This window comes from Penaeus vannamei, chromosome 16 (assembly GCF_042767895.1).
Source record: "Penaeus vannamei isolate JL-2024 chromosome 16, ASM4276789v1, whole genome shotgun sequence".
Classification (NCBI taxonomy): domain Eukaryota; kingdom Metazoa; phylum Arthropoda; class Malacostraca; order Decapoda; family Penaeidae; genus Penaeus; species Penaeus vannamei.
In genome coordinates, this window is record NC_091564.1 from 15,898,501 (window position 1) to 15,911,000 (window position 12,500).

The window sequence follows — 12,500 nt, forward strand, 5'->3', positions numbered from 1 at the left end:
GGTATACAGAAGGACACTCCTAGGTATTTATGTTGTAAAGAAGTGAAATGGCCAGACCAGTCAATATTAGATATTTGTATTTTATTTATTACATTGTAATGTTTGAAAAATTATTTTATTTTTTTAAATTTATTTTATTTTCATCTACAAAGATTCACACCTTAATATTGGCTTTGCAGGCAGATGCAACATAGAACTTGGAGAATGGAGGATCACTGGACAGCAATTGTGGTGACCTGTTCCACTGCCATAATAAGGGAAGGCCTGGAGAAAGGTTGGTTTTTAAGCTAATGTGCGAGTGCCATGCCTTGTAAAGGTCACTTCAAGCTAACCAGAGAACGGTTTCAATTGATGGGTCATTTTGTTGCCAATATTGTGACTGATTCTTCTGCAAGGAAAATTCGTCAATAGATGTGTTAAAAGGATCCAAGTTTTCTCTTGCTGTATGGGGAGTTTTTAAACATTGTAGCCCAGCATTAAGTAATTCAGGAAAATAATTGAGATTTGTTTTTGCATTTCATAGTTTTACAAAAAATTTGCTCTAATTTCCAGAATGCAGCCGTCTAGCAAAGGTGGGGTTGTTACCCAGCCATGAACTTCTCATGGTAGTGGATGACCCTCAGTGGGAGAAGATATCCAAAGAAGAAAGTGCAAGTAAAACATGTCGGTTAGAGCAAGGAGTAGGTAGTGGTGGAGCGACCATCAATGCACTCCTTGTGGCAGTGGAGAGGCTCTCGGCAAAGAGGAATCACACTACGGTATTTTGGCTTCCTGGAGCATTTTAGTTTTTTTGTTTATAGAACATAACAAATACTCCTTTCTCCCTTCAAAAATCGTATTTTGAGTAACAATTTGTTTACACACAGTTTCCCTCAATAATGCTTATTTATTTTCTAAATTTGTCAAGGAAGTTTTGAATTTACTCTGTGTCTATGTCTGTGTGCACTAATATCTAGGTATTTATGTATTTATATATGTGTAGATGTATGACATACAAAAATTGGTAAATGTTTAGGAGATTCTCCAATATTTTCCACTGGGCTAACTGGAAAGACTTCGAAGTCTCTACTACCTGTTTGGGCAAGATAAAGCCTATAGATCTCTCTTGTGATTTATTGTCAGATAAGAAATCAATCCAATCTCTACCTCATGTTGCAGAATTTTGTTGGCCTTTGCTTGTGTGTAAAGCATGGAGGTTGCAGTAATCAATTGATACTGCAACACTCTTGTGTTCAGAGTGTAGGACATCCATAATAGAGCACATCATAGCTTTAGTGGACTGTGATAAAACATAGATGATCTGATTACAAGAAAGAAGCTCAATTTTGAGAGCCGCTGTATCAGGTGCCTTCTTAACATATATATAAAAAACAAATGGTATTGTATAATATAAAGCTTAATGTTCTCTAGTCACACCTTTACCACCAGGTAATCTGTCAGCTTGCCTGAGTGCACTATCCTTTAATCCACAGAAATTATACTTGAAAATGATTCCTGTGGGTAACAACTGCTTCTTGTTTATGTTTTTTCTTGTGTTTATTGCAGTATGGTGTTCAGAAACTAAGTATAGATATGCTCTTATTTGATTACTCTTGGGAATTATTGCATCAGTATTAATTTTAAAAATGTATATTCATATACAGTATTGTAGTCTATATAGGAATAAGTGATCTTTCCTCTCAGAGTATTATTTTTAAAGAAGTAATATATTTTCTATACTTTGTGAAAACTTCCAGTGAATTTACATCAATATAGCGTTGTGATTATAGTAACGCTATGCATACCAACAGATAAGCAGTGAATTGGTTTACAACAGCCGCTTCTTAGTGGTTCACCATGGTCGGGTCTTGGCACACTCCCCAGGTGGCTCGCCCTTCCTGTATGTTCCTCCTGAGTTAGCCTGCGTCTCTCAGAGAGCCATGGCAACACCCCCAACACTGCTCCAGCATGTTATTTGGATGGCAACAAAAGTAAGTTTATTTGGTGTGTCTGATTTATTTCTACAGAAGGATGCTTCTTGTATTCTCAGTAACTATGGTTAGGCCTTTGTAGAAATATTTGTAATACCCAGGGTTATAAATCTTTTAGCCTTATATATATGCATGTATGTATGTATGTATCTATATATATTTATGTATATATCTATCTATCTGTCTATATATGTATTTTTTTTCTTCTTTTTCTTTTTTTCTTTTTCTTTCTTTATTTTTTTTTCTTTTCTTTTCTTTTTCTTTTCTTTTCTTTTCTTTTCTTTTCTTTTCTTTTCTTTTCTTTTCTTTTCTTTTCTTTTCTTTTCTTTTCTTTTCTTTTCTTTTCTTTTCTTTTCTTTTCTTTTCTTTTCTTTTCTTTTCTTTTCTCTTCTTTTCTTTTCTTTTCTTTTCTTTTCTTTTCTTTTCTTTTCTTTTCTTTTCTTTTCTTTTCTTTTCTTTTCTTTTCTTTTCTTTTCTTTTCTTTTCTTTTCTTTTCTTTTCTTTTCTTTTCTTTTCTTTTCTCTTCTCTTCTCTTCTCTTCTCTTCTCTTCTCTTCTCTTCTCTCCTCTCTCTTCTCTTCTCCTCTCTCTTCTCTTCTATTCTCTCCTCTCCTCTCTCTTCTCTTCTCTTCTCTTCTCTCCTCTCTTCTCCTCTCTTCTCTCCTCTCCCCTTCCCTTCCCTTCCCTTCCCTTCCCTTCCCTTCCCTTCCCTTCCCTTCCCTTCCCATCCCTTCCCTTCCCTTCCCTTCCCTTCCCTTCCCTTCCCTTCCCTTCCCTTCCCTTCCCTTCCCTTCCCTTCCCTTCCCTTCCCTGTCCCTTCACTTCACTTCACTTCCCTTCCCTGTCCCTTCACTTCCCTTCCCTGTCCCTTCCCTTCCCTTCCCTTCCCTTCCCTTCCCTTCCGTTCCCTTCCCTTCCCTTCCCTTCCCTTCCCTTCCCTTCCCTTCCCTTCCCTTCCCTTCCCTTCCCTTCCCTTCCCGTCCCTTCCCTCCCCTTCCCTTCCCTTCCCTTCCCTTCCCTTCCCTTCCCTTCCCTTCCCTTCCCTTCCCTTCCCTTCCCTTCCCTTCCCTTCCCTTCCCTTCCCTTCCCTTCCCTTCCCTTCCCTTCCCTTCCCTTCCCTTCCCTTCCCTTCCCTTCCCTTCCCCCCACTTATTTTATGTTCATATTTGGCTTTCCAGTGTAGCATAGTTCATCCATTAAGGAAGATTAGAATTAGGTTATGAGTGCAAAACTGTGCTCTTATCATTTACATTATTGTCCTCATTTGTTTTTGCCATATTGACATTAACAATATTTGAAGAGAAGAAAAATGTTGAAAGACTGATAAGTGCCTACAGAAGAAAAATATAAACTTGAGTACATGATCATGATACCCTGATTTAGTTTATGGAATTTTTTTGTATATAGAGCTCTTTCGATACTCTGGGTCCATTTTCTAATTTTATGCTCAGACTGAAGGAAAGTTCATGGGAATATTCACATAGAAAAATTACAGTTTTCTATTTCCAGTCCAGAAAAATAGTAAGCATTATTTTCCACAAATGATATCCTTCCTTTATATAAAAAGGTTTGAGTTGTTACCTTTTCTTGCAGGTAGGAAGGAAGAGCAACACAGGAGTCTGGGTGACCTCTCTTGATGCCTTCATTCCAAATTCACCACAAATTCAAGCTCCTGATACAGATGGTGTCAATGGTGCTGTTGTATGCACCATCAAGACGCCCTTTAAACAAGCCACTCATCATGGCACTGTCATTACTGATGGAAGAAAGAATATTTTAAGGATGGAGTATAAGATGCCATTGGACAGAATGAGTAAGAATGTTTATTTTAAAATTATGTATTTATGTTTTTGTATTGATTTGATAGTATGTCTAAGTATAATTTTTTTTTACATATAAGATTACTTTTATGAAAAGTTTTTGCCAACACTCTTTACATGGTGATTCTAGATCAAAATTTAAACTAGAATTGAATTGAATAGAACTAGTAACTTAGAAATTACATTGTTGCAGAGCTCTTTCAGAATATTTTACTCATATTTAATTTATAAAATACTTGAGAAAAAAATATCAGATTGTTTTGTCTCTTGTGTTTTGCTCACCCAGAGTTCAGTTTTATATATATTACCACAAGGGGTGTGTTGCAATAGTTAATGAAGAATTTTGTTATACTTCCCAGTCAGAATCGTTTGTCAAATAGCATTTTTAAAAAATGTTTTATTACTACAAGGAAATAGAGTAAATGAAATGTGTCAGACGTAAATTAACCTGTAAACTGGGACATGCATCATATGAAGAACAGCATGTAACTGTGATGTACATCAAATGATACAAAGGCTATTTTTATAATTGGCGGCTTATATTCCACTACCATATATCTTGAAATGATGTTTGGCAGTTCAGGGAACTTTGCTACACCAATACACCTGAACTAAGATAAATGATGAACCAGTATTTGGTTTTCCTATATTTTCCATGCAATTTTTAAATCTAGAACAAAAAAATTCACTTTTGAAAACTATTTTTCTATGCCAATAATTGTGCATCTTGGTAACCCTGCCAGAACTCTATTGTGCAGTTTATGGGTTAAAGTCACACATACAAGATACAGGACTAGGTATTAGCTTTCTCCATATTGAATGTGAATTGAATTTTCCAGTGATTGTATTAATTTATTTTGACTTGGATGCTACAAATTATAAGTAGATTTAAATAGGTTGGTTTTCTAATCTGGAAATGTGTTCCTTGTAGATGATATTTTTCATCACATTCTTTTGTTTTTGTTACAGAGGAAGTATTTATGAAGGATGAAGCACCTGTCATCTCAGGCCTTGTGTTTCTTAGTGCATCTTTGACAGAGCAGTTGCTGGGGTTACACACGCTCCCTCCTCTTGATAGATGCACATACTATGGAACAGATAGTGGAATTCCACCATTACAGGTATGTCTATACATTTTTTTGCGAGTAGGATATGAAAGTATTGTAGGGTTATCAGATTTCATTTCTGAATGAAATAGTATTATCAACAATCAGTGAGAAGATGAGAAAAGAATAATCACTGCATTTAATGTATTTTCATATGGAATTGGTTCCAGGTTTCATTATACTTTGACTTGTTACTGCCATTATGTAGTGGTGTGGAGGAGAAAGAGTACCTGTCAGGTCAGTGTGGGGCTATGTACGCTCAGGTTGCCAAGTATGATATCACAGCAGTGCAGGAGTTACACACTGCCAGGTTGGTCCTACGAACTTGTGAATTAAGCTATGATATTCAGTATTATATCACCAAACCTATTTTTTAATTGGTCTTGTGTTCACACTTCAGATATCCCAAAATTTCAATACTTTTCCTTTTTTTTCAGACTTCAAATATGGAAACAATTGCAAGGATTGAAGGCAGTGTTCCATTCTCTAGAAGGCACCAGGCATCATTATTTAGCATCACATTTAACATATGAATCCATTATATTGCCATTGCTTGCTCCAAGTTGTGTGGGCAATAGCCATCTCCATGTACCAACTAGTGGTGCAGTGAAAACAATCAATGCTTACATAGAAGGAAGTGTGAAGTCAACAGGCAAAGATCTTTTCATTGTGGACTCATGGATTGGCAAAGATGTTGCTCTAGAGTGTTCTGGCTTGAGTACTTTGTCTGGCTTCCAGCTGCCATGTGCAAGATTACAGCTTCAGCTTGCTGGTGACTGTGTATGGCAGATGCATCCTACAAGTGTACAAGATGTTATAACTTGTTATGGAATTAAAGACCAGTTGAGCCTGCATTACCAGGAGAAGGAAGCAAAAATATTCAACACAGACTGGCCAGTATTTATGAAAAGGACAGGATTAAGTCCAGACATACTGTGGCCAAACCAGGCAAGTCACCACCAAACATTCTTGACTGCAAAGCTGTTTTCAAATAAAATTTCAAAGGAGGAACAAATTCAGAGTTTGGCCATCATGGTAAAAACACTTACAGATGACATTTCCATGAGCGAATGGAAATCTAGGATCGAAGAATGGAAAGTGGGCTCTAGGATTTCACTTCTTGATGCTATAGAAAGCAACATAATGCATAAACTCATAAAGCAACATGAGGATATTTATCTTAAAATTGCTGAGCAAATCATAGAAGCCACTTCAAGTGAATTAGGTGGAAAATCTCTCCTTCCTGTATTTGAGTATATAGCAGCAAGTGAGTATTTCATCTTTCATGTTGTTTGGCATTATTCTTGTGGAAGATATTTTGCATTAAAATTTAAACAGGCTTTGAAATGATCCCTTTTGCCACATTAGAATTTGACATAATATTGTTTTCATTATGTCTGATTATTTTAAGTTGAACGATTTTTCTTTTAATTCACTGTTCAGTCTTACATAGTTGCAGTGATATTCAGAAAGTTGAATTGATATAAACTGTATAATTTTATTAGTGAAAATTGTTCAAACTGTTTAAACAACTCTTTTGTCTTTCATAGGTGGACAGATTTCAGTTAACAAGATCATGACAGTTCTGCATCAGCAACTGAATCATGAACGTCCTACTACTCCACGACTGCTAGCCAACATTGCAGATCTTTTAGGATGCATGGCTGCTGGTGATGGAGGGTTGAGAAGTGGTCCTGCAGCTAACCCTCAGTGGAGGAATGCCCTTCAGCAGCTGAAAGTACGTGCTAGCCCTTTTAGCACAGAAATGATTTTTAAATTGTTTGCCAGGGTTCATGATATTGTAATATGATTATTAACAGTTAACATCCCGTAACATCTTGGCACCACAAAATCATCAGAGTATTTTTGCCTTTATGCTGGGCTTAACATAGAGGTCACCGGTACAAGATAAATGTTAAAGTGTAGGGACAATATTTTAAAACTCCACATCTTTGATGTGTGCTGAACTGAGCTGCCTCGATTGTTAGGTTTTGCATTGAACTAAAAATATCAAACTCACCAAAAAGGCATGATTTTATTAAAACATAATGAAGAGGATTAGCTCATATGAATGTTTATGTACTAATGATTATTATAACAGTAGCTATATTGTGTGAAGTAAATGTAATAAAACTAGTTAATAAATCTAGTATGGATATATTTCTTGTAGGTGGAAAGCTGAGAAAGAAATCACTCTAAGATGAAAGATATCCTAGAGTAAAGGAATTAATTCTGTTTCAAGATAATTCATATTGACCATTTACCATATATTTAATTTGAGAAATTGAACAATATACAAAAACAGGAAGATCAACAAAAGAACAATAAGGAACAGGCTAAAGGGATAATCAAAAACATTTTGCTGTGTATTTTGATGGATGTACAACAATATTAATGTCTAGAACAACAGATAATGGGAAAAATTACTTCTCTTCCTCTCCTTTATGGTTAGGAAGGTAATATAGGGTCTACCAGGCTTCAGGAATTCTATGTGAGATTCTCATCTTTCATCGGCAAAGGAACTCCAACATAGAGAAAGTGAAAATATGAGGCTATATTGCAGGAAGGGGAATGTTAAGTCATTATTAATGAATTCAAACCAATCATTAATCAGATATAAGATCTAGGATGAAATCATTTTCTGTGAAAGTTATTTATTCAACAAATAAAGGTTTACTTGCAGAATAGTGTATTGGTTCATGGATGTCCAACTTCATGGGGATACTAATATTTATGCATATAGATATTGGTAAACATGAGACAAATTCTCATATGTACAGTTAGGGAACCAGAGTGGAGCAATGGAACTGATGTTTGACACCTGCAAATCATGGATGCAATCAGGTCATCCTGAAGACTTGATTAGAGCTGCTCGACATTATGAACGCGCTTCACAGATTGTCATTAGTCACTTGGTAAGTTGGAAATGTGAGGAAACATTTTTTAGTTATATCGTTTTGCTTTCATTTTCATACCCAGTTTTTAGTCAAGTTTGCCCAATTTACAAATAAGTTTGCCTATCCCTTTTATTTTAAAGTGGAGTTTAATGAGAAGTGAAATCCAAATTCACAGATTCTAATAGTGCCATCATTATTTACTGGGTGTAGTAAGCTCACCCTTTCTTAAAACACTGAACTTGCAGGTGGAGACAGCAGAGATGCATGTATCCCCTATGTGGGTAGCACAGGATTTACGTCAGCAAGTCCCTGTAGGCGTGTGGGTAGAAGCACTCTCCCCTGCTAGGATTGACCTGGCTGGAGGCTGGACAGATACACCTCCCATTTGTTATGAGCAGGGGGGTGCTGTGCTCAACATTGCTATCAAGGTGAAGGGATACTGTTGTGTATTTTTAATGTGTATTGATATGAGAAAAGATTTTTATCTACCCACAGAAAGAGAGTTGAAGTTGTTATGTCTGAATAAGTCTTATATAGACAACTAACTTCATAAAATATTTTATAGATTAACAAGAAGAAACCAATTGGTGCTCGTGTCAGGTTCATTCCTGAACCCCACATTGTGTGTGTTCTCCGTGACTGGTCAGGGGGTGATGTACGCTTGACATGGAGCCAGTTAGAGCAACTTGGTGATTATGATAACCCTGTGGCTCCAGGTGCTCTTGTAAAAGTTGTCCTGCTCTACTGCCGCTTGGTGGATCTCCACAGCGAGGATACTTTGATGTCGCAGTTGAATGAGCGGTAAATATTTTCTTGGTATTACCAGTGACTACAACATGCTTATATAAACCATTGCTTCAGTTCCATTTTGGTAAGTGTTCTGAGAGTAGAAGTTCCTTATCTTTATTCAAGTATGTTTTTAAAGATGTGAGATAAAAAAAATGCTCTTTCTGAATTTTGAAGGGTTCAGCAAAGTCTTTCAATTTTATATTAGTGTATTACTGTTATTTATTTGTTGTTTTGGCTGTAAGATCTATTAAATTTCCCTGCTAAAGTCTGAATATAGCTGATATGTTATATCCCATTTGCAGTTGGTTTTAGTGTGAAAACCTATTGGGTCCAGAACTCTTGACTTAATTCCTCTTTATATGGTTTAATGTCAAGCTAACCAAACATACAGGCATTGATATTTCATTTTCAAGTGCTAATAAAGATGAAAAAGTAATATAAACAACTGAAATAAAACAGGGATGTGAGATAGAGTGCAATTAATGTATCTGCTTGCACCATTGCCATCTATCATTACCTGTTATTACAGGCAACATATTAGGTATTGTTTGCAAGAAATGTAAAAGCAATATCAGAAACCAGTAGTTCCCAAAATGTGTGTCACAATTGGCTTAGGGTCTGAAACCTTAGGAGAAGTTTGCATCAGCAGGAACTGTATAGAAAAAAATCATTTTGCTGAAACACAATGTCTGATGTATCAGAATTTTGACATTAAAAGTATAAAAAGGAATTTTTGTATAAACAAATATATATCTATTCTAGTTACAATGCAGGTGTGGAGGTTGAAGTGTGGTCACAGCTGCCTCAGGGATCAGGTCTAGGAGGAAGCAGTCTTCTTGCTGGAACTCTAGTGTCAGCAATGGCTGTGCTGTTAGGCCATCCACCTCCATCCCACTCTCACCTTGTGCATGCAACACTTACTATTGAGCAGAGACTAACCACAGGAGGAGGATGGCAAGATCAGGTAAGGTTGATACAAGTATATGAATTGATGATGTAAGTTTATGACTGGGTATATGCATGCTTAGTAGGAGTCTAAAATCCATGTCTTGGGTTTTGGTATATTTTGGTTAAAAAAATAAATGTGAGATCAAAATTTAGACTTGAACATATATTATTTCTTTTGAATGTAATATACCTGTATAATTACTAGTTACACCTACACATGAATTAGTTTTGATGTATTAGTAATGTATACTTATACCACTGATTTGAAAGTTTTCTGTCAGGAGTTATTTTTAAAACTGTCTATATGTAGCAGGATTTTACATTTATTTGTTTCAACAGGTGGGAGGATTAGTAGGTGGTGCCAAATTGGGTGTCAGTAATGTTGGGACACCAGTGACAGTAAATATGTACAAGATACCTCTTCCTGCAGAGATGCTGGACTTCCTTAACAATCATCTACTACTTTTGTACACAGGCAAGGTAACATAACCATGTCTTTCTTCTTCCCTGCTTCACCCAGTTTTTTCCTCTCTCCCTTTTTCCATCTTAATTTATTGTCTGGAATGTCTTGCAGTGGCATTGAAGAATTTGTGATAAGTATGCTTTGACCTTTGACCTTTTAGTTTTAAATTGCTTGTGATAGAAAAATGATTTTCATATGAAAAAATATTGATGGATAAATAAATACTGTAAATAAAAGTAACTTTAGCCATTGTATATAAATGCACATACATGTTTGTTATAATGTAAATTTTTGTGTGATATTGCCAGCATTTGATTTGTGTCTGTTGGTTTAGGATTTGATACTGAAATTAGTAAAATTTTGGCATTCAGGTCCCTTTCATTGAGCTCATCTTTTTGTGATTAGCTGTTTGTTTTTTGCATGTTTCTATATCTATTTCTATATTTTTCCATTTTAATGCAATATGAGTATACAAGATATTTTTTTTTTTTTTTCATTTTTATTTATTTATTTATTATTATTATTATTATTTTTAAAAAATTAGAATTGCAAATATTTTCCATTAAAAGGAATTACACTAGTCCATACTCTCTGAATGTTCTCATTATTTATCAGATGATCATCAAGCTCATATCTTTGATCAGGCCAAGTATCAAAATTTACGCTGATAAAAATAAGTTGGGTCACTTGGTAGGATTACTTAGTATTTCTAGTCAACATAAAACCATCATATTTTTAGTTTTTCAGAATACCATTCTTCAAGTAAGTAATTTTAAGTAATTAGGAGGTTTCCTGTTATATGGACATATTGGCACAAGCATTTCTGTGACATACCATCATAACTGAATAACATCTTTACCACAGTTTTTTGTTAATCTTATGACCCTTCTCTTAAGAATGCCCTTTTGTATATTATTTTTTTCTGCATATTTAAATCTAATATAAGCAGTACAGTAATACTCCAAGGAACCAAAGCAATTTCTGATTTGTATTGATTCACAGGTCCGGCTTGCCAGAAACTTGCTGCAAACTGTCATTCGCAACTGGTATGCACGGGACTCCACCATCATTGAGTGCTTCTCCAAACTCCAACGGTTAGCCATTGATGCAGCTGCAGCAGTGTTGGAAGGGGACAGGAAGGAATTAGGGCACTGTATAGATAAATATTGGAGCCTCAAGAAGATGGTTGCTTCTGGTTGTGAGCCTGGCAAGGTGAGATTTGTGGATTAAGGAGGAATGAGAGGAGAGAAGAAAGCAAGAATTTGAGATGGACAGACAGACAGACAGAGTAACACACCCCTGCATACACACATGCATACACGCAAGCACACACGCACAAGCATGCAACCTCAAGTCCACCTCCACCCACATCCACACCCACACCCACATACCCACATACCCACATACCCACATAACCCCCCCCCCCACACACACACACACACACACACACTCACGCAGACGCAGATGCAAATAGAGAAAGAAAAAAGAGTTGAGGGAAGGGAGGAAGGTGGGAGATAAGAGTAAAAGTAAAAAAGACAGATATACACAGAGTGAGAGACAGACAGACACATACAGACACAGAGAGAAAGAGAAAGAGAGAAATTCAGTGGGAGATGGGGAAGAGTAAAAGTAAAAAAGAAGAAGAAAGAAAAGAAAAATATAGTAAACCGACATTCAATTAACAAATTTCAGGTAATGAAACTGATGTCATCCTTGAAGAATCACTGTCTAGGAATGTCCTTAGCTGGTGCTGGAGGAGGAGGCTACCTTTATGCCCTGAAGACCCTTTCAAACCCTCTCCCAAGTGACGTGATTCCAGAAGAGCTGAGCATTGACGCAGTAGAGATCGATCAGGAAGGGTTAGAGCTGTGGGTTGGAGGAGAAGCCCTCCAGACCCCAGATAATGAAGAGATTCTAACTGCTGAAAAGTTGAGGAGTCTACAGTAAAAGGTTCGGTGGGTGTAAGTTTAAAATAGATGCGAGTTTTGGTTTGACTTGTTTTGAATCACTGTTGATACTAAATATGAATATGGGTAAGTTCGTAAATGAAATAAAATGTTACAGAATGTGAGTTGAAAGAGGTATGAGTTTTTATTTGATGAATATAAAATAATTTGTGGTGCTAAATATTAAATGAGTAATTGTGAATTTGTAAGTGTGATTTTTATTAAAGTCTTGGTATATTTTAAGGGTGATATGTTGCAATACAGTATTTTCTTGTAGTATATTTTGTGGTACCTTTTATATTTGAGTAGATGAAGAATAGAATACTATATAAATTATTGATACTATTTTTGTTAATAATGACAAGATATTTTCCCACAAATTTCCATGAATAACAACCAACATGCAATGTAATATGTTTAGTAGATGTTGCATGGTACTGTTGTTGCTAATAAACTAAAGACAAGGAAAAAATCATCCATAATGCATCTGTTCACCCTAGACTTGGGTATTTTTCTACTTGAGGTTGGATTGAATATGTTGCCATATTTATGTGAAAGCAGT

The 12,500-nt window shown here is 36.0% G+C and overlaps 1 protein-coding gene across 7 annotated transcripts in view; it reads left to right on the plus strand.

Annotated features, from left to right (window-relative positions):
- LOC113811739 (L-fucose kinase) overlaps positions 1-12,500 on the plus strand; it is a 13,391-nt gene that overhangs the window by 830 nt on the left and 61 nt on the right. For all 7 annotated transcript variants that reach the window (XM_070131269.1, XM_027363533.2, XM_027363535.2 and 4 more), the window contains exons 2-16: positions 180-274; positions 553-758; positions 1,791-1,970; positions 3,563-3,782; positions 4,759-4,910; positions 5,066-5,205; positions 5,333-6,162; positions 6,446-6,633; positions 7,676-7,810; positions 8,038-8,220; positions 8,358-8,593; positions 9,344-9,545; positions 9,869-10,009; positions 10,995-11,204; positions 11,685-12,500. The exon at positions 11,685-12,500 is cut by the window's right edge and continues 61 nt beyond it. In XM_070131269.1, coding sequence (XP_069987370.1) covers positions 180-274; positions 553-758; positions 1,791-1,970; positions 3,563-3,782; positions 4,759-4,910; positions 5,066-5,205; positions 5,333-6,162; positions 6,446-6,633; positions 7,676-7,810; positions 8,038-8,220; positions 8,358-8,593; positions 9,344-9,545; positions 9,869-10,009; positions 10,995-11,204; positions 11,685-11,939 — 3,373 coding nt within the window. In that variant the 3' untranslated portion in view covers positions 11,940-12,500. The remainder of the gene's footprint in view (positions 1-179; positions 275-552; positions 759-1,790; positions 1,971-3,562; positions 3,783-4,758; positions 4,911-5,065; positions 5,206-5,332; positions 6,163-6,445; positions 6,634-7,675; positions 7,811-8,037; positions 8,221-8,357; positions 8,594-9,343; positions 9,546-9,868; positions 10,010-10,994; positions 11,205-11,684) is intronic.